Source organism: Bidens hawaiensis, unplaced genomic scaffold, assembly GCF_021521415.1.
Source record: "Bidens hawaiensis isolate Kalapana, Puna unplaced genomic scaffold, B.hawaiensis_p1.1 tig00014461_1, whole genome shotgun sequence".
Classification (NCBI taxonomy): Eukaryota; Viridiplantae; Streptophyta; class Magnoliopsida; order Asterales; family Asteraceae; genus Bidens; species Bidens hawaiensis.
In genome coordinates, this window is record NW_027492256.1 from 378,886 (window position 1) to 404,651 (window position 25,766).

Consider the following 25,766-nt stretch of genomic DNA (forward strand, 5'->3'; position numbering starts at 1 on the left):
ATGACGGCGGTTCTGATGATGGACGTTACTTCGCCGGAGGAAGAACGCCTCGTCATGCGAGACATTGTCATGGCCGCCGGCGAAGCTCAGGCCAAAGAAGGAGATACATTCTGCTTGATCAATCAAAGGTAATACTTATTCATTATCTTTTAGTATTAGTATTAGTATAGTATGATGATGATTAAGTAGCTTTTGATGGTGCTATGCAGTATATTAGTATTTATGATGTGAATTAGGTTTTGGTTGGGAATATGAACAGTTTGTGAGCACTGTATTGAATTTGCAGACCTCTTTGCTTTTGAATGACAGAGGTTTTCGAATATTATTAGGGTTAATAACTGGTTTAATTTAATGTATCTCCAAAGGAAGGAGATACATTTTGTTTGATCAATCAAAGGTAATCATGATTATGTTTTGTAATAGTTAGTGTGATGATGAGTAAGTAGGTTTTGATGATGTATTGCATGTATGAGGAGAATTAGGGTTTAGTTGGGGAATATGAACAGTTTGTGAGCACTATAGGTTGCAATTTTTGAGATGATGATTGAATTTGCAGGTTCTTTTGCTTTTGAATTTAGAGGTTTTTGAAGATTAGGGTTAACAACTGGTTTAGTTTGATGCTCCTGTAGTTTTGGTCGTAGTCACTGTGTGTAATCTGTGGTTTAATTTGATGAATTTTCTATTGTGGATGGTAGTTGCTTTTGGTCATCAATAACAGTTGAAGCTAAGCCATTGAAAGGCATGAGTTTAGGTAAGGTAAAGCTTTTAAATTTTAACTGATGAAACTTTCTATGGTTTAAGATCAAATGACATTTATACAACTGAATGTGACACCAATCTAGATTTTAGAAGTTAAGGGAGTCCTCAATCTTTAACTCTTAAGATAACAATTTAGTAAACGTTTGTCTTTGGCTTTGATGTAATACTGTAATAATCATCTATATGAATGAGTATTGACCATTGATCTTAGATGACTATACTCGAAAGTTGAAAAAAAAGGTGTGATTTTAGCTTCCAATCTTCCTTTGACGTTTCCAATCTTCCTTTAATGTTTCCGATTGTTTCTGTGATTTACACGTTAAAAGTTCTTTTTGATTTCTGTTTCTTTTTCTCTCTAACTTTGAGAATCACAATAACTAAAATATGATTGCATAAATGTTCTGGGCGTATTCATGTACAGAGCCACTTCTTAATTGTTATTGTGAATCTTATTGTCATTCTGAAGCTATATTCATCCTAGTTAAATTTAGTTCTTGATAATTGGCCTAAAACTGAATTACTTCTCGTACTGGTCTTATAATTAGAGAGGGATACAAACGGTGCTGTGCAAAGTTTACCCCTCTAACTAGAGACTCTGATGTAATATCACCAGTACATAGTTTTGAAAGAAAGAGGTGCACTTTAATAGTTTGATACGAAAGCATTTCTTAGCAAAATGCATAAAGTATGGATTTGTACCGCACATTTCAGCTATTTAGTTGCAGTTTTTGTGTTGTATAAAAAGAAAAGGTGGCTATTGTAAGAAAGATATACAAAAACTGGGGGAAATGAAATATTCTTTAGGAGAATATAGAAACCATAACAATATTATTCATATTTACAATTGTCTCAGTACTTCCTCCATCTCATGGAGATAGCCGAACTTCTGATTTGGGACACTTCATATTAATTAGAACAACTTAATTAAAAGCTATATTCTATATATTTCATAGTCATCGCCACAAAGTATGTACAACACCAAATTTAGTTGACATAATATTTCTATTTGCATTTTGGGAAACAAACCTTATGACTTATGAGTAATTTTAAAACATGAATGGCTTTTAATATGTTTGTTTTGGAAGGTTCTATCTTCCTAGCGCATTGTTATAATTTAGTGCAATTGTAATGTATTCATAAATATGTTTTTAGTACTTTCAACTATGAAATGCTTGAACTTGTTGCGTGGGAGCTTGCGGGCATACACACCAAATCATATGTGAAGGAAAATTTAATCTCTCTAAACAAAAAACACACTCACATTCAAGCTCATAGATAATATTTTTAGAGGCTTACATGCAAAAGTTATTGGCCTAGGCGTCATAATTACAAAATTTATATGAATTATGAACTTAGGTTTGATTTTATAGATTGTCTGTCAGCTTGTTCTATTTAGGCCCATTGGGCTTCGGGCACTAGAAGGGAAGAATATCATAGATTTTTATACGGCATAACATTTTTACTAATACGGCTCAAAAGCAAATGCGGGCATTTTTAGAGAATAAGTAATTAGTGTATCAGAGGATATAATTACACAAATTTGTTCCACCGCTTTGTATTATTACTAAGCAGCTAAGCTTTACACCCTTTTTAGAGACATCCTCAACACCGCCTCAAAAATCTTTGTGAAATTTAGGCATGTCAGGGAGCGAAGTAGAAAGCACAGGAGAGACTGAAAATGGTAGCGTGACAGAGCTGTCACCAGAGCAACAAAGACAAGTGATGATAGGCATTACTCTAGAAGATGAACTGCAAGTCAAAGAAGGCGATACTTATTATTTACTCTCTTTTAGGTAATCCAAATACATATATGTATAATGAATTCCATGTCTTTTGTTACGTGTATAAATCTTTTGAGATGGGAGTTTCATTTGTTGATCCTTTTTCGGTAGTTCTAAAAATAAGGGTTTTTAGTTTGGATCTAGCGGATCCGTTGTCTTTGACTATACACATACTTCTTTAGATGCTGGCGAATTTCTTGATCTTTATGCTGGCGAGTTTCTTTATGTTTATCTGAAAACGTAGGGGTTTAGGATAGATCTAGTGGATCCGGTGCTCGGACTATACATGTGCTTCCTTTAGATGCTGCTGAGTTTCTTGATCTTCATCTTTATGAATTTCTTGATCTTTTATAAAAAGTTAGGGTTTTGGTATTCGCTAAGCCATAATGTATGTATTTAGATGTGATTATGAGTTTCTGTGGTATAAAATCTGATATTATGTAGATCTATAAGATTGTATGTAACCACATTCACTGTTAGCTCCTAAGATAGCAATTATTGGAATTAGAGGCTGTAAATATTTCATACACATTGTTAAAGAGGAATAAAAATTTTGAAAGAGGGAGCTATGTGTAGTATGTATGTTTGTTTATATTTTTCATTTAAATTATAAAGTCCTTATCATATTTTTTACTGTTTTGTGACAGATGGTGGCGAACTTGGTCTGCATTTGTCAATCAAAACCCTACAACTGGTAGCAGCTCAAGTATTTTGCAGAGGCCATCAAGAATTGACAATACTGAATTGATCCGTGATTCATCACCTGATAATTCAGTTATTGATATTCATGATACATTAATTGAGGGTACTGACTACATATTGGTCACTGAAAAAATTTGGAATCAGTTTTATGCATGGTTAGTTTGAAGTTTGAGCCTGCCTGATTATTTTCTCTTTAATTGTCATTAATGTTATTCAAATATATGGTTGTATGATTGTTTGAGTGCAGGTATGGTGGGGGTCCCACATTGGCTAGGAAACTTATAAACCGTGGTTCATCAAAACCAGAATTAACTGTAGAAGTTTATCCTCTACGCCTTCATTTGCACTTGGTTCCAAGGGTTGATCAGTCTTACATAAGAATGAGCAGAAGGGTACATCTGTGCTCTTTATATGATAACAAACTTCTGCATTTTTTTTTAAATTAAAAAGAACCGTTTTGTCTCCTTTTTTTTGTGAAAAAAGATGTAGCAATTCTGGTTTTCACAAGATGTTAAATGTTTCTGGACAGGAAACAGTTGGAGAACTATACAGGAGAGCTTGTGAGATCTTTAGTCTTAAATCAGATCAAGTAATGATGTTTTACTAGAATCTTTCACATAGGGTTTTTTTAGAGCGGGTTCAGGGTTGGGTATCGGGTCAAATGGGTAAATTTTTTACATGTCAATTTGACTGGCCCAAAACTTTTTGTCCAAATTTTTAAAATAATTTGTAATAAATACTTTATGATTACTACAAGAATGATCTATTTATATATATAGGGTAAGGATCCTAAGAGAACTATTGGCAAATTGAGAACTTTGAGAACCATTTTGGACCACTAAAAAAACCCTCTAAAAAATATTAAAAAAATTATAAAACAAACAAAATCGAAAATTACAAAAAAGTAAAAAAACTAAAATTCTTATATTTCATTCCGGTTTCATTAAAAAAAAACCAATTTTTTTTTCTTTTTAATTCGTATTATACCTATACACATATGTATACTTTCATTTAATCTCTAGTTACGTAATATACATATATGTACATTATCATTTACCTTAAATTATACATATGTGTATAGGAAAAAACATGTGTGTACATATTATACATATATGTATAATAAAAAAACCGATTTTTTTTTCTTTTTAATTCGTATTATACCTATACACTTATGTATACTTTCATTTAATCTCTAGTTATGTAATGTACACATATGTACATTATCATTTACCTTAAATTATACATATGTGTATAGGAAAAAAACATGTGTGTACATATATGTACATATTATACATATATGTATATGTATAATTTAGCTACACCGAGAATTTTTTTTTTACGTTTTTTTTTTTAGAAACCGGGATGATAAATAAGAACTTTGGTTTTTTTACTTTTTTTATTTTTGTGTTTTTTTTTTGTTTTATGATTTTTTTTATTTTTGGGTTTTTTTGTGGTCCAAAATGGTTCTCATAGTTCTCAATTCCCAAAAAGTTCTCACATGATCCTGATCCTATATATATATATATATATATCATTTTACCCATTTGAACCGCTAAAGATAAAACATAACCCCGAATCGATTCGTTCATATGCAAATGGGTCGGAGTTATCTCTACTTTCACCTTTTGATTATCTTTCTTAATAACCGACACTCTTTTTTTCATGTTTTTTATTTCTGTCAGGTAAATATCTGGGATTACTATGGTCGTCGAAAACATGCTTTGTTGACTGACCTAGATAAAACACTTGATAATGTCCACATTCAAACGGACCAGGATGTAAGTTACTTTATCCTGTTTTACTTCACAATATTTTAAGTTAATATTTCCTTCGCATTTCTTGTTTCTGGTGAATACAGATTTTAGTGGAAGTCCTTAATAACAGTGGCACCTACAGAGCTACTGTTAAAGTTAACGGTTCTTTGGGGAACGGTCATGTGGCAGTTCCAGATCCTTCTAGTTCAAACCACTCAAATGCAGTAGGCTCCTCTACGAACAACGGTTTCTCTAAAAGCTACAACAATTCGGAGATTGCAAAATTTCAGAACTTGCCTCTTGCAACAGAAAACGGACAAGCTTCTTTTGGTGTTAGCACTAGGGGTTCTTGCGTTGGTCAAATTGGATTGCTGAATTTTGGAAACACATGTTTCATGAACTGTGCAATTCAATGCCTTGTTCATACACCTGAGTTTGCTAGATTCTTCAATGGAGATTTCCATCAAGAAATAAACTGGCAAAATCCTCTTGGCATGGAGGTATCTCTCAACCACAACCCAAAAACTTTGTAACATCCGATTTTCGAAATTTGAATGAAGTATCTAGTGTTATTTATATTCCAATGTGGTTAAAGCGGATGCTTATGTTTGCGATTAATAGGTAGGGGTATAAACGAGCCAAGCTGCTCGTGAATTACTCGAGACTGGCTCGCTAAAAGCTCGAATCGAGCTGAGCTTATACAAGCGCAAGCATAAATGAGACTATTACTATATAATTTTTATTTAATATGTGTTTATTTGATAAGTATAATTATATATAAATTTATGATAGAAAACTAAATAACATATAGAGAAAATTACTGTTTGCGTCCCTGTAGTTTTAGGACGGAGGCACAATGAGTCCTTGAAAAAATTTTTGAACTGATTGAGTTCCCGTGGTTTAAAAAATGAACCATTTGAGTCCCTGTCGTTACTTAACATTATTAGCTTCAAGGGTAGATTCGACATTTCACTTCTATATATACATTGTCACTCTGAGTCCTTGAACTTTCATAATTGGTCACCTTGTGTCCCCTTCCCCTTTTAACAAAAATAAACGAACTAGATTAAATTTTTTAATAAAAATAAACAAACCGAACCATCTTTTCAACAAAAATTAACAAACCGAACTGCTTTTTAACAAAAATAAACGGATCAAACTACCTTTATAGCAAACTAAACGAAGAGAATCACTTTTTTTAACGAGTAGTTCATTTCGTTTAACAAAAATAAACTAATCGAACTACTTTTTTTTAACAAAAACAAACGATCTTAACTTATTTTTTAACAAAAATAAACGAATCAAACTACCTTTCTAACAAAAATAAATGAACCGAACTTATTTTTTTTTTTAACAAAAATAAACAATCCAAACTTATCTTTTAACAAAAATAAACGAATCGAACCACTTTTTTTACTAAACTAAACGAACCAAACCACTTTTTTAACAATCAGTTTAGTTCATTTCGCTTAACAAAAATGAACGAATCCAACTACATTTTAACAAAACAAACAAAAAAACGAATCAAACTAATTTTTTTAACATAAATAAACAAATCTAACAACTTTTTAACCAAAATAAAATACCGAAATACCTTTTTCAATACAAATAAACAAAACGAACTTCTTTTTTTAATAAACAATACGAACTGAACAATTCACTTTAATAAAAACAAACGTATCAAGCTATTTAAAGAAAATGAACCAAACTTATTTTTAATAAAAAAGAAAATCGAATTACATTTTTTTAACTAAAATAAATGAACCAAACTTTTTTAAAACAAAAATAAGCTAACCGAACTTATTTTTAACAAAAATATTGCCGTAGCTTGCGCTAAGGTGGAGTTCGGTTCGCTTACTTATTTTAGAAATAGTTACGCTCGTTTAGTTTAGTAAAAAAATAGCTCGGTTCGTTTATTTTTGTTAAAAAAGGTAGCTCGTTTCGTTTATTTTTGTTAAAAAGTAGCCGATCCGTTTATATTTATTAAAAAGTAGTTCGGTTCATTTATTTTTGTTAAAAAAAAAAGTTCGGTTCGTATTTTTTGTTAAAAAAGTTTGGTTCGTTTATTTTTGTTAAAATTAGTTTGGTTAATTTATTTTTGTTAAAAAAACGTTCAGTTTTTTTTATTTTTGTTAAAAATAAAAAGTACGGTTCATTTAACTTTAGTTGATTATGGTTTGGTTGGTTGATCATGGCTTGATTGATTATAGTTTGGTGGTTAATTCTTTAATTTGAAGGGAATTTTTAAAAAGGGACTAAAACTGATAATTTCACTTTACCACAAGGACTCATACAGATCATAAAAAAGGGTAAACTGGTAATTTCACATTTTAAGTTAGCGACAGGGACTCAAGTTGTTCGTTTCTGAAACCACATGGACTCAACCAATTCAAAAAAAATTTCGGGGGCTCATTGTGCCTGCGCCCTGAAACCACAGAGACGCAAACAATAATTTTCTCTAATATACATTAAGTTATATATACAAATATGTATAAAAAATAATTATATTATACATAAATTAATTAATAAATAAATAAGGGATCCGAGGTCAATCCGAGCTCAAGCTTGAAAAACTACTCACGTGCTGAGCTTGAGCTTTAGGTAGCTCAGAACGAGCTGAGCTCAAGCTCGAGCTCTCTGTAGGTTAAATGTGCTGAGCTTGAGCCTCGTTAAACCCCTGATAATAGTGCGGTAAACAATTCAAATGATTGATGATAGTTGAGGGACCAAAGTCACCAAACTGTCAAACTCTTGAGGGGTGAGGGGTCAAAACTCAAAACTGTCAACCTGTCAAATTGGTCATATGATCGTATGACTTAGTACAAATGCATTATTACAAGGTAGTTTATGTTAACAAAAAGAAATGATATGTAGGGGGAGTTAGCTATGGCATTTGGTGAATTGCTGAGGAGGTTGTGGGCCCCAGGACGGACTGCATTTGCTCCATGGGCTTTCAAAGCAAAACTGGCCCGTTTTGCACCACAATTTGGAGGACATAATCAGCATGATTCTCAGGTTTGATGTGGGACATTGAGGTTTCAGGAGTTTAAGGTTTGATGCATTAGTTGAAATTATGAAATGTTTTATTTGGGTCAGGAACTTCTTGCTTTTTTGCTTGATGGACTTCATGAGGATCTAAACCGTGTGAGAAAGAAACCATATATCAAATCTAGTGATGCAGATGACCGTCCAGATGAACAAGTTGCTGATGAATTTTGGGCTAACCACATAGCTCGTAATGATTCAATCATTGTCGATGTCTGCCAAGTGAGTATGATTTTTAATTTAATTTTCCAACATTGTTAGATTTTAAAATTAATTTATTTGAAATCTATGTTTAAATCATGATTTTATATATAGTGCTTAGTAAAGATGGCAAGATGGATGGGTTGGATAATGGATCAAAACGGGCTGGGTCAGGTTGACCCAAAACACTTTTGTCCAAAACTCCAAATTTTTTAAATTATTTTACAAACATTTAGAGTGCTGGATATGATGAACAGATGTATTGTTAAAAAAAGGTTCATTTTCATATTAAAATGATTTAGGCGGTTTTATGCATTAAAAATACATTTTGGCTTGAGGGACTTTCGACCCACTTACTTTTACTGCAAAATGTTTTTTCAACCTGTTAGTCGGTCTGCAAACAAACCAAGCAAACACAAATGGTGCATGTTCGTTCACTTAACTTTAACCAAACAAGCGCTACTGCAGGTTTAGTGATCATTTAGTGTGATAATAGCGGTAGTTATGGTATTTTTTCATTTTTTTTTTATTTTATAATATCAAAAACCGTAAAAACCTGTTTTTTAGGCATGTTTATTGACCATACAGCAGCACCTTCCACCAATTCCACCACGAAAGTTTAATTTTCTGAATGAAAACTCTAATTTTTGTTTTAATTTCTACCGCGGGCGCTATTTCATCGCTATCGCGACATAGCATATAGGTAGGTCGTCGCTATTGACCGCTATTCGGTATTGGCAACTAGGCTAAACACACTTTTTTGTTCATGTTCACTAGTTAAGAAAATGAATGTTTTCATGTTCGTTTATTTTCCTTGGATAGCAATATAAACGATTGGTTCATGAACGTAAACGAACATAAACGAATGAACAAAACTGAGATAGATGAATGAATATAGCTGAAGATGATTGAGCAAATACCAAATAAAAGTAACTGTGAATATCAATCTGTTGGTCCTGAAAATAATAATAAAACCAAACTAAATTGTTACGAGTGATTTTTGTATTTCATAAAGCTATATTAAATTGTAATGGATCTTAAAAATATATAAATATATAAACGAACGGACTTAAAAAATCTAAACTAACGAACATAAATGAACAAACAATACATGTTTTCATGTTTGCTCGTTTACCTAAATGAACAAAAAACGGTGTTTGTGTTCATTCGTTTATTAAATAAACGCACTTCAGCCCAATGGTGCACTAAGCGTTCGTTCAGCTGCAGGACTACCTGCTAGAGATAAAAAAAATGATCTGTTATTTCTTTATATCTGTACAATAATTAATAAAACCAGTTTCTTTCTCTTTTCCATTTGACAGGGACAGTACAAGTCAACTTTAATTTGTCCTGTATGTGATAAAATCTCGGTTACATTTGACCCGTTCATGTATCTCTCCTTGCCACTTCAATCAGCCAGACCTCGTACAATGACAGTGACGGTTTTTAGCTGTGATGGTAGCGTGATTCCTGTTACATGCACAGTAAGTGTACCAAAATCAGGTCGTTTCCGAGAATTGATACAAGCAATTGGTAATATGTGTTCATTAAAACAAAACGAGAAAATTCTGCTGACTGAGGTGAATAATATTTTGAATAAAGTTGTTACTATATTAAGGTATGTTTGTGTCATTTTGAGTAAAAAGAACTGTATTGTGCAGATTCAAGATCATGTCATTCATTGGTTCTTTGAAGACCCAAACATGTCTTTATCTTCCATCAAGGATGATGCATGCATTACTGCTTACAAAATCCCTACATCAATGATTGACAGCAGATATCTTGTGTTGGTCAACCGTCGTGAAGACCCGTAAGTTGATGTTTATTTTTTAATATATTTTTGGACCAAATAGGCCAAATTGTCTTGTGGTTTGACCATATTGCATGTTTGATCCCCATATTTAAAAATGGCAAATTTAGTCCAAACATTTGTGGGAGGGTTGCATGTTTAGTCCCCATCGTTAATCTCAGTTTTAACAAAAAAGTGATGTCATGTGCCATGCATGTGAGGGTAATTATGTCTTTTCAAATTTGGAACCCTAATAAAATACTCTTTCAAACTCAAGAACTCCTAACGTCGGCTTCATCACCTTCAATCAATGCAAAATCGAAGATTCAGTGCATAATCGGAGGTGGTGAAGTCGAAGTTAGGAGTTCTGGAGTTTGACAGAGTATTTTACCAAGTCCAAATTTGAAAAGACACAATTACCCTTACGTGAATGGCACATGACATCACTTTCGACTAAAAACTAACAGCGGGGACTAAACATGCAACCGCCTCACACATGTTTGGACTAGGCTTGCAGATTTTAAAATTAGAGGACTAAACTTGCAATATGGTCAAACCGCAGGGACCATTTTTCTATTTTTTGGACCAAATAAGCTGCCAACTTGTAATAACCTAATCTAACTTCTATTATTTATTATCATTATACTCTAGAGTTGGTTTTGAATATACTGTTTGTTTTATACTTACTTTTTGTTTATTTTAGGGAAGGAACATGGAAGCCTTTTGGGACACCACTCGTTTTTCCAATCTTTAACGATGCAACGGTTACACAAGGCGATATTCAGTTAATAGCTCAAACAATGCTCTCTCCCATGCTAAAACCTGTTACATCATCAGGCCCGCCTTCTGCCACCAACGGCGACTCGTTAATCAAATTTCCATTAAAGTTGGTCATCAGAAACAATGACCCGATTGATATCTCAAATGGAGAAGAGACAGCCATTAAGTTGCCTTCATCTTTATTGTCAGTGATGCTTTATATTGATTGGTCTCAACAACTTATGAACAAATTTGATATGCATTATTTGGAGAACTTACCAGAAGTTTCTAGAAACGGGTCCGCGCCAAAGAAAGCACACGTTGAACCTTTGTCTTTGTATTCATGCATAGATGCTTTCCTGCGTGAGGAACCCTTAGTACCTGAAGACATGTGGTTAGCTTTTCTCTTTCGAACATATGCTGCTATTATCTTTTGTTTTCTTCAATTGTATTTATTTTCATATATACCCTCCCAAACTTGATAAATTTCATATATACCCTTACAAACTTGACAATTTTGATATATACCCTACCAAAACTAAAAATATCATATATACCCAACTTTAATGAATACCCCTTCCTATTATATTTGTTTAAACCCTATTTTTTATTTGGATTTTGATCAACATCGAGGATAAGCAGGCGGATTGAATCATCGTCTCTCCTCTTTTGCTCTCTCGACAGAAGATAATCAAAAAATCGAATTTGTATGTTCGAAACAGACAACTGAACCAAGTATAATCACACGATAATCGAATGGTTAGCAAAAAAGTTAAATATTATATTTTGAGAAAACTATCGTTTATAGGTAAATAATAATAATAATAATAATAATAATAGTAAATTAAAGTTAAAATTGGGTAAAAAAAATAAACAAAAATAAATTTGAAGTTATAGATGGGCATATATGAAATTATAAAGTTTTAGAATACAAGGATAAAATGGTCATTTATTAAATTGTTTCTAATTAATTAAGTATATTTGATTTATTAATTACTTTGTAAGGGCATGTATGATGTTTTTGTTTCGCATGGGTATATATGATATTTTCTAAGTTTGTAGGGCTATATGTGAAATGGCCTTTATTTTATTAATGTTGTCTCTTTATTTTGTAAAGGTTTTGTCCTCAATGCAAAGAGCGAAGGCAAGCAAGTAAAAAGTTAGATCTTTGGAGGCTTCCGGAGGTGCTCGTGATCCATTTAAAAAGATTCGCGTATAGCAGAACCATGAAAAGTAAACTAGAAACATTGGTCGACTTTCCTATTCATGAATTCGACTTGACCAAATCTGTTGCTAACAAGAACAATAATTGTCCTCAAATATATGAACTTTATGCATTGGCTAATCACTATGGTAACTTGGGAAGTGGTCACTATACTGCACATGTCAAGGTTTGCTCCTTTCCTGAAATGCAAATCAGATATTTAAGTGCAATAAAACTAACTTGCAATAACATTTATTCGGGGTTTAATTTTTTAGTTTTGTTTGTTTCAGCTTCTTCATGAGAACAAATGGTACAACTTTGACGATAACCATGTTTCAATCATTGGTGAAGATGATGTGAAGTCGAATGCTGCTTATGTGTTATTCTATAGGAGGGTGAAAACCGTTGCACCATCAGTTAGCAGTTTGGCTCGTTCTTCATCAGCTCAAAAGGCTTCGTCTTTAAACTGATATCGGCGTATCAGTTCGTAAGCGTATTTCACAACAGTTTCTATTTAAGATGAGACCAGATTGTTGTTTTCATAGATTTACCCTAGAACTTAGATGGTTTTGGAGGTTTGAAAATTTTAGAGTCTAGATTATTTGGGTAACTGGATTTTTTTATATTGATTATTATGTTTGTTGGGATTTTATCTGACTTCTGTCCTGTAGATTTCCTTTTCTTTTATCCTTTTCATTTTCGTTGGTTAGCTTGTGTAGGTGAGAAAATATTTGTGGAAAAGTGGGCATTTAATGTTCGTGGTTTGGTTAGACCGGTTTTCACAAAAAAATTGGATTGAGCAGCTATCTACAAGAAACCGAACCGATTGCTTTTGCCAGTTAAGGGGTTTGAACTTTGAACTGAGTTTTTTTTTTTTAAATCATCAGTTTGTATTGAAGCTCTTTAAAATGGTGAATGTGTTTCAGGATTATAATAATATACAGAACCACAAATGAAAAGAAATATATATAATAAGATAAACGGTTGGTTTCAAGTTTACCGAATTGTTAAAACTGTGAAACCGTGAAAACTGAACTGGTTGGATCTTAAATAACCTCGTTTTTTTTTCTTTTTCTTGTTTTAATTAAATATGGTGTATTTGGTATGATATTATTTGAACACTAAGCTGTTTTCTAAATGTTAATAACTTTGGGTGGCCTTCAACATATTTTAACTTGTACTTTTCTGACAAACGAGTTCATCTTTAAACTCGAGCTCATTTAAATTTGTTGAGTCTTTAGCAAGCCGAACTCAAGTAACAAAGATATATGAATTACTTTATGCAATACTAGATGAGCACATAATAGTCTTTAGCAAGCCGAACTCAATTAACCAAATAATAGTACTAGATGAGCATATGTATTTAGCAAAGATAATAATAAGACAAAAAAATATATAAAATTTACCTTCACCTTGATCTTAATAAACGGCAGGGACGGCTGAGCAATTTGTTATTTGGCAGCAGTTCATGAAACATGTTGCCGTCCATTGTTTCTTTCGATTCTTTTTTTCCTGATTGATACACGTTTACTACATATGGAATTGGAGTATATATGTATGACATAGTTTCTCTCGACCTCGTTACAAACGTAACATGACAAATCACCCTTAAAGGTGTAATTGAAATAACCGTTACGCTGTTTATAAAATACGAGGCTAAATCATTTCTCAAGATAAGTTGTTACATTCTATTACTAAAAGTATTTGTGATATATTATCTTTTTTTTTATCAATAACAATGCCGTATCATGCCAGATTTTAAATATTATTAACTAAGTTAGTGTCTCGTGTAACACATGAGTGAAAAATACACAAAACGTCAAACACACATATATGAATTACATAATGAACATTATAATTTTGTAAAGGACAAACAGTAATATCATAAAAAACCAACATAATTTATGTTTTCTTCTCATGAAAGTCGCTCAACAATTTTGCACGTAAAAGTCCATATACATTATTAGTTTGAACACATTTATGAAAAAAAAACTAAACAAGTTTTTTATTCTAACTTTCGGTTATATAATCTTAGTCCGATTATGTTTTTTTTTTTGGAACGACCAACTAAGTAACGTCGGGTACTCCGTACACGGCCCCCAATGGCTAAGGTAGCCCGAGCCGGCCACGAGTCCGGACGGACGGGGCCCCTAGCAGTCCACCTACTGAAGGATTCCGTGGATAAAACCCGACCCCCACGCCCGCTAAACGGTACGACAGCGAGGAGCCGGTAAAACCGGGTGAGATCAAGACTCAAACCCTTGCAAGCCAGTGTCATCCTCATATCTCCCATATAAATTGGTGGTTATGTTGATGTATGAATTTTGATCGAACTTACTGTGGATTTCCACTATGTATGAGTTTGTTAGTTTTAATTATAATATTTAAGCAGCCTAGCTTTTCTTTCCTTCTGATTTTCCGTTCACCACAGCTTTTGAAAATTAAATCTTGATTTAATATTGGTTGTCTAGTGATTATTTACGAAGAATTATTTAATTTCAATATATTTGATTTCTGACAAGACAATTAAGAGTTGGTAAGCTTATTGAGTTATTTCTCCTGGTCTCGTTTTTACAGTTTCTTTTTTTCCTAACCTCGTATATTTTTTGTAGCCAGGTTGTTTTCATGACAACAAGTTGGATGACCAGTTCAAAGTTACTTTAATATAAAATTTCACAATCGTGTTCAAATTTAACACATATAGGGACTTTTATGGGTAAAAAATTGTTGGAAAAACTTTTATAAGAAAAAAACAAAAAAGTATGTTGATTTTTTATAGTATTTGCCCTTTTATAAATTAAAAGGTATTACATAATGAATATTAATAAACACAAAAAATAAACGAAATAGAATGTTGTTCATACTTACAATTCTGGCAATGGTTAAATCGAATCGAATATGAAAACACAATAGAGATGGAGAATTCAATGGAATTAAAGATGTTTTAATTCTTGTTTTAATGAAATGATATTGTCTACATTTAAAGCATAAATAACATATTATCTAAAATACATAGATTTATTAGTAAGAATAATTTGTATTTATATTATAAAATAAATCAAAATGGAAGGTTGTGAGTCTATGCCTATTAAGGAAAGAGAAGATTAGGCAACTGGGGGTGGTCCGTTATAGCGTGGCCATCACGCGTGATGGTCACGGGAACACCGCCGCCGGTCCTCCCATCACGCGTGATGGGGGGGTCGGCCGTGATGGCCATCACACACACGATGAAGATGACCGTTGGTTGGTTTTGACCGTTGAGAGGAGATAAAAAAAACTTAATTAACCTATATAAATATAATCAAATCCATCTTCAAATCCAACTCAAATCTAACTCAAATCCTCTACTACAAACAACATTCTAACATCACACAAATGGAGGGTTCAAAGAAAACCCAATCCCGACCAAAGGTTCGACAAAATCTTGGCGAGCTGGCGAGATTCCGATTACAAGATGAACCCGACACAACTCAACCATTCCAACAACAACCTTTTCAACCACAACCTTTTCAATCACAACCGTTCCAAAACCAACCATTTCAATCTCAAACATTTAATTCACCGTTTTCATCGACACCATATCAAAACCAACCGTTTATTCCACCTTTTTCTAGCCAAATAATTCAAAATAATCCTTTTGAAACATTTCAATCTCAACCGTCACAAACGTCCGTCGATCCTTTAGAGGATAACAATGTTATACATCAATTTGCACGTGCTTTTCGTGATGAAGACGACGATGTGGATGAAGATGAACCCGCGGAGGAGCCCGCGGAGGAGGATGCCATTGTCCGTAGACCTTGGTTGTTCGCGGAGGAGGTCGCCTTGACCAAAGCTTATTTACACGCCTCCGAAACAAAAAAAACACGGAAACCAACAAAAACGAGAGTTGTTATGGAGACGTGTTATTGCACATTTCGAAATACTTCCCGGTGCAACCGATCGAAACATGGATAAAATGACTTCCAAGTGGGGAGATTTGAATAGAAAAATGTCAAAATTTAATGCTTGCTACATCCAATTGGTAATTATTTTTTAAAATTTATTAGTTAAATTTTTTTTATATTTTATTACTTTATTTTTACAATTTTGATATATATATATATTTTTCGAAATGTTTTGTAGAGCCGAGCTCCACAAAGCGGAGCAAGCGAGGCGACTATCATAAAGAACGCCTTGAGCAATTATATCAAGAATTTCCGATATAAATATTTTCCCCACTTGGATGCATGGGAAATTGCGAGACACCACCCGAAGTGGGAACCGGTTCCCGTGGTCGACATGGACGGACCGACGGCTCCAAGGAAAAAAGGATCTTCTTCAAAAAGATCAAAAGCTTCCGATTCCGGGAACTACATAACGTCTACCGACGGCTTATCAAGCAACACGCCGAACATGAACTTGAACGATCAACCCAGAGACGATCCCGACGAAGACACACCCACACCCACACGGCCGCATCGCAAGAAAAGTGGGGAATCGTCAAGATTAGGAAAGGAAACGGTGGCCGAGGACTTCAACGAATACAAGTCGGCTAAGTTGGCGGAAATGGTCGAGACGAAGGAGCGAAAGCAACTAGCTCTTGCTTCAATATTAAAACGTGACGAGACGCATATCAACTATTTGAATGAAAACAAAAAAAAACGCCGATTTAACATTTATCGTACAACCGCACGAACATCTTAACGAACCCTTTAGATCAATCCTACTTCAACGCAAACGTGAGCTATGTGAAAAGTGGGGTTGGGAAGCGCCGTAGGTTTTTTTTTGTCGGTTTTTTTAATTTATTTATCTTTGAAATATTTATTTAATCTTGTTTTATATTTTATTTAATTTAACCTTGTTTTAGTATTTATTATAAAAAAATAAAAAAATAAAAAATTTCATCACACCACCACCCCCACCAAAATTCCATCACTAGTGATAGAAAGTGGTGCGGTGAGGTGGCACACCGTGATTGGTGGTTGCAAGTTATGGTTTTTAAACCACCCCCACCCCCCTTAGCATCAATTCATCCTAGTTGGGTTAGTAAGCCACAAATATGTTAAAAGTATGGTAGTGAGTTTAATTCCCACCAACAACATATTTTTCATTTTATCATTTTAGTTCAAAATTGTTAAAATGGATCAACTTAATTAAACCAAAATAGATAATGAAGTAGAAGAACTTGGAGCAGATAAATTTCATCTTCTAAATAAGATCGAACCAAATCTGTAGAGACAACCTATGTGGAGGAGCTAAATTAATGTCACGTGAACAATAAGTCTTCTTTTAATAACAGTATAGTTAGATAAACCAGATAATACAATTTCCACGTGATTATAAATTATCTGGTCTATTTCCTATTGATGCATAATTAGGAAACATTATATCTATTGTGAGAACATCTAGAGTTAGCTTAACCTTTTTTTAAGACTAAAGCGGTTTCATAATTAGGACTCTTTATGTAAACTATTTTTATTTTATTTTATTTTACTTATTTATTATTATTTTCTTTACAAAGGATCATAACACGTAGGAATATGATAGCCACCTATTTTTGTATACACTTTTTTAAAAAGCATCAAGTCACACAACTCTAATAGAAATTATAAGAGATTGAGAGTCGAGTGAATCATGACCGGAATGAAAAGAATATTGAGTCTAGTCAATCCCTCCTAAGGGTCCTGAAATGTGAGAGGGCAAAGCTTTGGTGTATTTTTATACAGTCAAATGTCCAGGTAAACGAACAAATGGAGTTCATCTAGTTTTATATTATGTGACCTTCATAGTTAGTCGATCTAGTATCATATTAGTTTTGGTTAACTACAACATTAGTTTAATAAATAACTTAATGAAATCATTATATTTAATATATAAATATCTAAGGTATTATTGGAGCAAATTTATATGTCAAAAGACCCAACCATAAAACAAAGCCATATTTCATTTTTTTTTCTCACATGTACATGTACTAAATTGGTTCACTCATATTGTAGTCACTATTACATAATATTAACAACGACGGTTGTAATATATAAAGCATTTAATTTATTGCCGTTTAACAAGCAAGTTAGAATATAATTAATGGTTAAGCATATATAATCAACAAACCACATAAAACAAATAATTAAACCAAGTCAACCCCAACCACACCCAATAAAATACATGTATTCAAACATGTTCTATGCACATCATTCACCCACTACTTGCCCTTCATCATCATCATCATCATCATCATCATCATCATCATATCATAACTACAAGAAATTAAGAAGTGATCAAAGTCATACCCATGATGAAATTACTCACAAATCTTTCATTTTTGCTAATTTTAGCAGGTTCATTGCATATGCATATGATCCATGCACAAACAACCCAAGATTCATGTAGTTCCAACATAAATTTTGCCAATCTCAACGGTCGTATCTTATTCGACACGTCGTCTCTCAGTTGTTTTCCTGTCTGGACGTCCGAAGGTTTCATCCTTAGAGTAGGCTTCTATAGCTTCTTTTAATAATTATATTTAAAATTGTATCTTTATTATTTGATCTTATTATTGTTTGTTAAATAGTATTCACAAGCTGGACCAAGTTTGTGGAACTTTGTGTTATCTACACCTAACACGAATTCATATATTGGAATGGGGTTTCGCCCAACGGGGGTATGGTGGGGTCCAGTGCGGTCGTGGGTTGGGTGGCACGAGATGGTTCGACCAACATGAGAAGGTATTTGCTCGGTGGTCAAACACCGGCTCAAGTGTTGGTCGATCAAGGCGACCTACAAATTCCTGGAAACACGTCATCAATCTTTGTAGACTCGGGTAGGATCTACATGGGGTTTCAATTGGTCACGGACCAACCAAGACAACGGCTCGTGTATTCAGTTGGTGACACAAGCAACCCCCCTCCAAGAGCGCCAAGCTTTCGGTTGACTCAGCATAGGACTATGATGGCAATTAGATTGAACTATGCATCAGGTAAGTTTATTAGAATTAGGGTGTGCATGAAACCAGCCCGGCTCTGAAAAGGCAAAAAAAATTTTGGGCCGAAGGCAAAAAATTTTTTGGGCTTTAAATAAAACGAATATTTTGTTGGGTTTAAAATTTTTAATTTTGATATGGGCTTAATTGGTTATAATTTAGGTTGTGTAAAAAACTTTTGAATAAAAATAAGATTAAACATGTCTCAAATGAGACTAGAACCTATAACCTTTTGGTTGGGAGTAACACCTCTTTTTAACACTAGATCAAGCTAATGTTTATACAAATAAGTTTAAACACTAAGTATACATATTGTTTTAATAAAATATATATATAATTTAAAAAAATCGGGCCTAGTGGGGTGTCGGGTCTGTGGCCGTTGACCACCCAGCCCCCCTTATGGGCCGGCCCTGCATGAACCCTAAAAAACTAATCCAAACCCGATGAGAAATAACCGAACAAAAACAAAAACTGACATTCTGATTTTGTGTTTTTGTAAAAACTGAACCAAACCGAGCTTATAGATTTTAATTTTATATTTTAAATATAAATTAGTTTATTAGTTTAATGTATAGATTGCCTCAAATATTTTAACCCAAATGTATAATAATCAATTAATTATCAACTAACAATAAGTTTAGGCCCAAATTCCAATTTTTTTTTTCGACCCAAAATTTTCAAGCCAAAATGACAAAACCGAATAAACCAAAATCGAACCAAACCCTTACCAAAAGTCGCAAAACCCAACTCAAAAACGACATTTCAGTTTTTGGTTCGGTTTAGCCCAAAACCGAACTGATCCATATACACAACCGAACTGATCCATATACACCCCTAATTAAAATCGACTCATTATAAATGAGCATGCGACATGATGTATGATTAAATAATTTGATATTATTGTAAATGTTTATCATGTGACATAGGTCAAGCTAGCCGTGTTAAGGCCCCGTACTCGAATTTGAAGAGGGCTCATGGAATCTTGAACATGCTGGCATGGGGCATACTAATCCCTATTGGCGCGATAGTGGCTCGCTATTTTAGGCATACGGACCCGTTGTGGTTTTACGTGCACTCGAGTGTTCAATCATTAGGGTTTATTCTTGGAATAGCGGGTGTGATTGCAGGGTTTGTGTTGGAAGACCGTCTTGATGCAAGTGTTCGAAAGCACAAAGGACTTGGAGTAACTATTCTTGTACTCGGTTGTCTTCAGGTTACCATGTTTTCGATATGTTTCTTTATTGATGTTTGTTAATATATACACTTTGATTTAACACATGAATCTTGTTTTCTAATAGGTCCTAGCATTATTGGTTCGTCCATCAATAGATGCAAAAACGAGAAAATATTGGAATTGGTATCATCATAATGTTGGAAGAATTATGATATCGCTTGCGATTTTTAATATTTTCTATGGTATCCATTTAGCTAAGGCGGGAAGCTCGTGGAATGTCGGTTATGGCATCGTTCTTGCGATATTTGTTATAACCGTTGTGATTTTAGAATTTAGGATGCTAAGGAAAAAATAGATCTTTTACTTGATTAAGTTAGGTTTCGTACTTTTCATGCGTGGAGGTGATCATTATTATTGTTTTTAATTATGTTATGTTAAATTGTTATACCTTTTAATCCAAGACTGTGTGATAAATATATCATTTAACTGCTTTTGTTAATATATGAATGTTTAATGAAATGTTTGTTCATAGCATTTTATAAAAGAGTAAGTTTGTAAATAGTTAAATTTATGTAAAATTTTCTTTAACATGTTTATCTTTAAGCCAGGCTCAACAATTTTAAAGGCCCAAAATTAAAAGAATTGGGGGGCCGGCTCTATTAGGTACGAAATACACATATGACATATTACATGAGCTGTCATTACATATGATGTGACATGACATGTCATATCTACCATCTCATCATAATAAACAAAGACATGCAATGTTAAGCATATAACTAACCAACATTGGCGACGCTCTAACATGCTCACAAAGGTTTAAAAAAATCTTTATATATGTACATAAAATTTAGTACCATTAATAGTATCTTTAATTAGAATATGTTGGGAGTGTTGGACTAACCTTGATGTTTACTAGGATGAATCAAGTCGGGTAACTGTAGAAACGGATGTGTGGAGCGATGATGAACTGATGAACACTTTATGATTTGTACATTTTAGTAGAGACATTAATCTGCATCACTTAATGATTTTTAAAGGTTTGTTTTAGTTTATATTAAATCTTGATAACCAAAAACCTTTGGGAAAACATAGCCCACATCAGCTGAGTGAAGTAAAAAATGATGAAGGGTCTGCCTGTATAACCAACTGCCCAAGTATTGGTTAGGCATACCTTCCTCGGCCTTTTGGCTAAGATCAAGTATAGTATCTATTCTTATTAGTTTAATATTTGATATTAACCTTATTTTTATGAGGATAGACTCATCACAATGGCTTGCTATTGGGTCTTTGAGCGTTGCCTTGGTGTTGCACTATTGCCTTGGCCTGGCACACCGCTCCAAATCGTAGTGATAACTTGTCGATTAATTATTTGAACTTTTTGAATTGCAGTTGAGGCAAAGGAAGTATCAGAGCAAAGGGTTGCTGACAAGGCTTGAAACAGAGCCGCTGCTTCTAGAAGTAACCAACAAAAAGACGATAATGACCTTAAGATTGAAGGAGAATCTGAGGCAACACGAAGGGCGAGGCGGTATGTGAATTTGGGTCGATCGTGTCAAAACTCTTTCAAATTCCAGAGTTTGTATTGAATTTGGGTCGATGTGGTTGTCAGCTTGTTTCATCGACAGATTTGATCATGGGTGCGAGGCTAGAATATTTAGTTCTAGTTTTGATTATAATCATGAGTCTTAATGAAATGATAACAAGATGCATGGAATAAGTTTACCCTCCAGGATTTGATTAAAAGTCATCACATGTGGCTGCACTGCAAATCATAAGTCAAGCTTCTTTAAATGAGCTCAAATGACAAAAGTTGATTTTAGCACCATGGGATGAGAAAATGGTAACTAGCCTAAATTTATTATATTCTTGTATACACGATTAAAAGTTTTTATTCAAATCTAGTAACAACACAAAATTAAAAAGAAAAATTATAAATTTCAAGCATAACTGTAAGCATGAAGCTAAATGCTAACAGCATATAAATAGTTTTCTTATGCTTGTTGGATTTTGATAATCCTAACTAAATGTTCAAATGAGTTTATTTCCATTGGTGTTTTCAAATTTTTAAAAAATCTACTCTCAATGGTCATCCGTTAGAATAATCTTAACGGTGCTAAGCTTTTTTGAATTTCAAACTGATATTTTAGGGCATTTGATAGAAAGAATGATACGAGTTGATTGATGTAAAACATAACTCAAAGCGATGATTCAAGCGACTTGATTAGTGCTTAAGTTCAGTTTAGGTGTTTGAACTTCCGATTAACAAAAACATATGAATATTTTCTTATCTTGTCAACAATATTTAATAATAAACTTAATGATTAATAATTCAACGATGTTTTAAAAATAGAAAAAGGAAATAATAATAATAATAATAATATAAAACAATGTCAGAGGACTAAAGTGGCAGATGACAAATAGTTAAAGGGTTTACCCGTACAAACTCGATACAAATAAACGGGTCAACTAACCCACGATTAATCGGATCTACATTATTTATAGCGCGCGAGAAGCCCTCAGTCTTCAGAAATTAGCAATAACTGACGTCAGCAATGGCGGCCGGAGAAGAAGACGATAAGAAGTCTTCAACGCGGCGATCCTCAATTAAATCTCATATCTCGTTCAACAATCATCAAAAATGGAAAGACAAGGTTTCATTTCATTTCATCATCTCTGTTTGTTTATGATCATTTAATTAGGTCAATATTCTTCGTTTCGTTTCAATTTGTTTTGGGTTTCTGAATATATGTTTCATTGACTATTAACTCTAGTCCTAGTCTTGAATAATTTCTCACACGGACCTGTACCTGTTTATATTCTTTATTTTTAAATAAGTGTGAAATTAATTAAGTACTTGGATTATTTTTAGCTTCTCTTTCACTATGCATATGTGATATTTATTGTGTCCCTAAATAGGTTCATGTTCGTCTTTGGAAAATATGACATGATTAGTTATCGTTTATCATGTCTATTATGCCAGCCCTAGGCTTCAATGAACAAATTGTAGCTGATTAGTCACTAAATCACACAATTTTGTTATTTTTTGAGGTATGATAGAAAAAAAAAAGATTTTTTTTTTATTAATTGAATTAGGAAAAGTGCGAGTTTGACATAAGATGAACACCAATTGATATGTGCAAAGTTTGTTGGTCACAAAGCTTCTGCTTTCGGAACAATGATTATATACCATGAAAAATAGTAATGTGAGCAGTTGCTTATTTGATCTCAAGTTTCAAAGGTGGACCTGTTATTTGGAAAAAATATAGAATCTTCTAGGTTACTGAAGTGTATATAGTAGGCCTGTAAACGAACCAAATGTTTACAAACTGTTAGCCGGAAGTTCGTTTATTTAATAAACAAATGAACATGAACAATATGTTTTTGTTCGTCTAATTAAACGAACGAACATTAGCACACGTTTTCTTCGTTCATTTATGTTCGTTTAAATTTTAATAAATACATTAGTAGTTTGTGTTTGTTCGTTTATTTGAATGAACCATGTAAATTTTAAACCACTAATATGGATGTGTTTTTGGATGAATTGTGTTGTACGAGGCTTGTTCTTTTGTATTCATTAATGCTAACTTATGTTCGTTTGTGTTTGGTCAATTGTGTTCATGTGTGTTAGTTCAAGTTTGTTTGTTTATGTTCGTTCGTGAACTGTTCGTTTGGGTTTTAAACGGTCAAACATGAACGAACACAAACATGCAATGAATAAACATGAACAAAAAATGTTTTAGATTATATGTTTGTGTTTGTTTAAAGTCGAATGAACGAACACGAACATGCCCTCGTTCTTGTTCGTTTACCGGCCTAAGTATATTATCTTTTGTTGTAGCTAAGGGAAAACTGTTACAACAGACTTCAAGCCGACAGGAATCGCCTTTTGTGGAAAGTGAGGTTACCTGATTCAAGGGACCACTCTTCTAAACACAAGGTTTGCCTTCTCATTTATGTGTGTGTAATGTTCTTGTTATTTGTTGTCCTCATGTACTGATATGCAGTTTCATATTGCTGTTATAATTAAAGCTTTCATTGCAGGAGTTAATTAAATCAACATTCCAAGACATTGTATCTGATGAACTAAGAAAAATAAAAGAGACACCAATGAAAAGCTGTTCGGAGACTAGTGATGACATGTTATGGGAATATGATGGTCTTCATGTAGCATATCAAGGTGACTGTGAAGAAATATTGTTGGAAATGCAAAAGATTTTTTATGAGGATCTTAAAACTGAACAAATTGAAAAAGGTAAAGTTTGATTGAGTATAAAATGTGGATCCTTTTTTTTTCCTGTTACTAATATGAGATTATTTTATTATATTCTTTGGATATTACAGCTTTGTGTTTATTTCCCATACTTGCAGAAGCAAATAGCTTTATTAAATTATGGGATGATGAGGAAGATGAATACCTAGCTCGTGCAGTTTTTGAGAATATGCAGCTGAATGATGAAAAGGTTTGGCCATCATATAATTTTTTATTTCTAAAATTTTAAGCATAGATAAAACAAAGTATATGTCTATTTGTTGGCAATAGGCGGGAAACGAGGTGTGGTGTCCCATATGCAAGCAAGGAGTGCTGCAACAAAACCATCATCTTATCTTTTGTTCACTTTGTGAGCTTAAACTCAACAGAGACGACGAGGTCCTAACAACTTAATCTTTACGTTCACAATTTAGTAGCTGATTATATATAGGGATGCCAAAATGGGTCGGTTGGGTAACAGGTCAGAATGGGTTTGTGTCAAAACGAGCTGATTTAACTCTTTCTTGTATGGGTCAAAGCTGATCATAGTACTTAATGTGTTTTAACGATCACTGATATGTTTCGAGATTTTCGTAGGTTTTGTTTCATTTGACCACCTAGAGTATTACTTTGCATAATTCATGTTTTGTTTTAGCGATTCGTTGTGACTGGTGATTAGGTGACTCTGGAGTTTCTTATGGACCGATTAGGTGAGGCTCATGGACAACATTTTGATAAGGGGTGCAGATTGAGGCCAAAGTTCTGTATCCGGTCTAAATTTGGTATTACTGCCCTGTACATGGAGTGTCAAGATTGTAATACTTTTGAGATTGTAATTTAGCATGTTTTGACTTTGTATTTCCTTGCCAAATATGGTCTTTTACAAACCAACCAAGTTTCAATAATTAGTCAATTGGTTTTGTATTTCCTTTTTTTTTTCTTAATATTAATTTATAGAGGGAGAAGGAGGGGGGGGGGGGGGGGGGGGTAGGTTTAATAGGCAACCACAAAAGAAAAAAAATGGGTACCGGAAACCAGTTTTTGCATATAAACACATAGATAGTGTTATAAAAAACTCATTTGTGAAAAAAAAAAGTTACTTAAAAAAAACTGTTTTATTTATGTGATTTTTAACTTTTTTTTATTTTTAAAGTTTTTTCTTTCAGTAAAACGGATGGAATATGTTACGAGATAAATTTTGATCGATAACCGTCTCCTCTATTCACATGATATATATATATTTGTTTAAGATAATGAATCAATAACAAATACAAATCATATGGAAATAATATTGGCTAAAATAATGAATCAATAACAAAATATGGAAATAATATTGGCTAAAAAAATTTTTAGCCAATATTATTTCCTTATGATTTGTATTTGTT

At 33.3% G+C, this 25,766-nt stretch overlaps 2 protein-coding genes and 2 pseudogenes across 5 annotated transcripts; all 4 read left to right on the forward strand.

The window, feature by feature from the left end:
- On the forward strand, positions 1-12,623 carry LOC143546733 (ubiquitin carboxyl-terminal hydrolase 5-like). 3 transcript variants are annotated; one of them, XM_077038334.1, is made up of 14 exons: positions 16-128; positions 2,396-2,552; positions 3,188-3,397; positions 3,490-3,634; positions 3,772-3,831; positions 4,925-5,020; positions 5,101-5,496; positions 7,871-8,011; positions 8,093-8,263; positions 9,565-9,822; positions 9,904-10,052; positions 10,735-11,184; positions 11,908-12,181; positions 12,285-12,623. In XM_077038334.1, exons 2-14 carry the CDS (start codon positions 2,398-2,400, stop codon positions 12,462-12,464), a joined length of 2,685 nt encoding a protein of 894 aa, XP_076894449.1. In that variant the 5' UTR covers positions 16-128; positions 2,396-2,397; the 3' UTR covers positions 12,465-12,623. The 3 variants fall into 3 exon arrangements, with proteins under 3 accessions (XP_076894451.1, XP_076894449.1, XP_076894450.1); XM_077038335.1 differs by lacking the exon at positions 16-128 and adding an exon at positions 376-397; XM_077038336.1 differs by lacking the exon at positions 2,396-2,552 and having other exon boundaries at positions 1-128.
- Positions 12,624-18,256: 5,633 nt separating this feature from the next.
- LOC143546729 (cytochrome b561 and DOMON domain-containing protein At3g07570-like) lies at positions 18,257-20,512 on the forward strand (annotated as a pseudogene). Its single transcript, XR_013137639.1, has 4 exons — positions 18,257-18,466; positions 18,548-18,952; positions 19,882-20,168; positions 20,254-20,512. The product of XR_013137639.1 is annotated as a cytochrome b561 and DOMON domain-containing protein At3g07570-like (transcript).
- Positions 20,513-21,299: 787 nt separating this feature from the next.
- On the forward strand, positions 21,300-21,469 carry LOC143546734 (U2 spliceosomal RNA; annotated as a pseudogene).
- Positions 21,470-22,684: 1,215 nt separating this feature from the next.
- Positions 22,685-25,222, forward strand: LOC143546730 (uncharacterized). The gene is made up of 6 exons (XM_077038331.1): positions 22,685-22,783; positions 23,971-24,069; positions 24,174-24,384; positions 24,501-24,592; positions 24,673-24,780; positions 25,061-25,222. The coding sequence occupies exons 1-6, from the start codon at positions 22,685-22,687 to the stop codon at positions 25,220-25,222; spliced, it is 771 nt and encodes a 256-aa protein (XP_076894446.1).
- The last annotated feature ends 544 nt before the right edge of the window (positions 25,223-25,766 follow it).

Excerpts from the sequence above, each read along its gene's own strand:
- LOC143546733 (XM_077038334.1), top strand. The coding sequence starts at position 2,398 with ATGTCAGGGAGCGAAGTAGAAAGCACAGGAGAGACTGAAAATGGTAGC. Across the intron at positions 3,635-3,771 it reads ACATAAGAATGAGCAGAAGG|GAAACAGTTGGAGAACTATA; the intron begins GTACATCTGTGC and ends GTTTCTGGACAG. Across the intron at positions 10,053-10,734 it reads GTCAACCGTCGTGAAGACCC|GGAAGGAACATGGAAGCCTT; the intron begins GTAAGTTGATGT and ends TGTTTATTTTAG.
- LOC143546730 (XM_077038331.1), top strand. The coding sequence starts at position 22,685 with ATGGCGGCCGGAGAAGAAGACGATAAGAAGTCTTCAACGCGGCGATCC. Across the intron at positions 24,070-24,173 it reads ACCACTCTTCTAAACACAAG|GAGTTAATTAAATCAACATT; the intron begins GTTTGCCTTCTC and ends CTTTCATTGCAG. Across the intron at positions 24,781-25,060 it reads AACTCAACAGAGACGACGAG|GTGACTCTGGAGTTTCTTAT; the intron begins GTCCTAACAACT and ends ACTGGTGATTAG.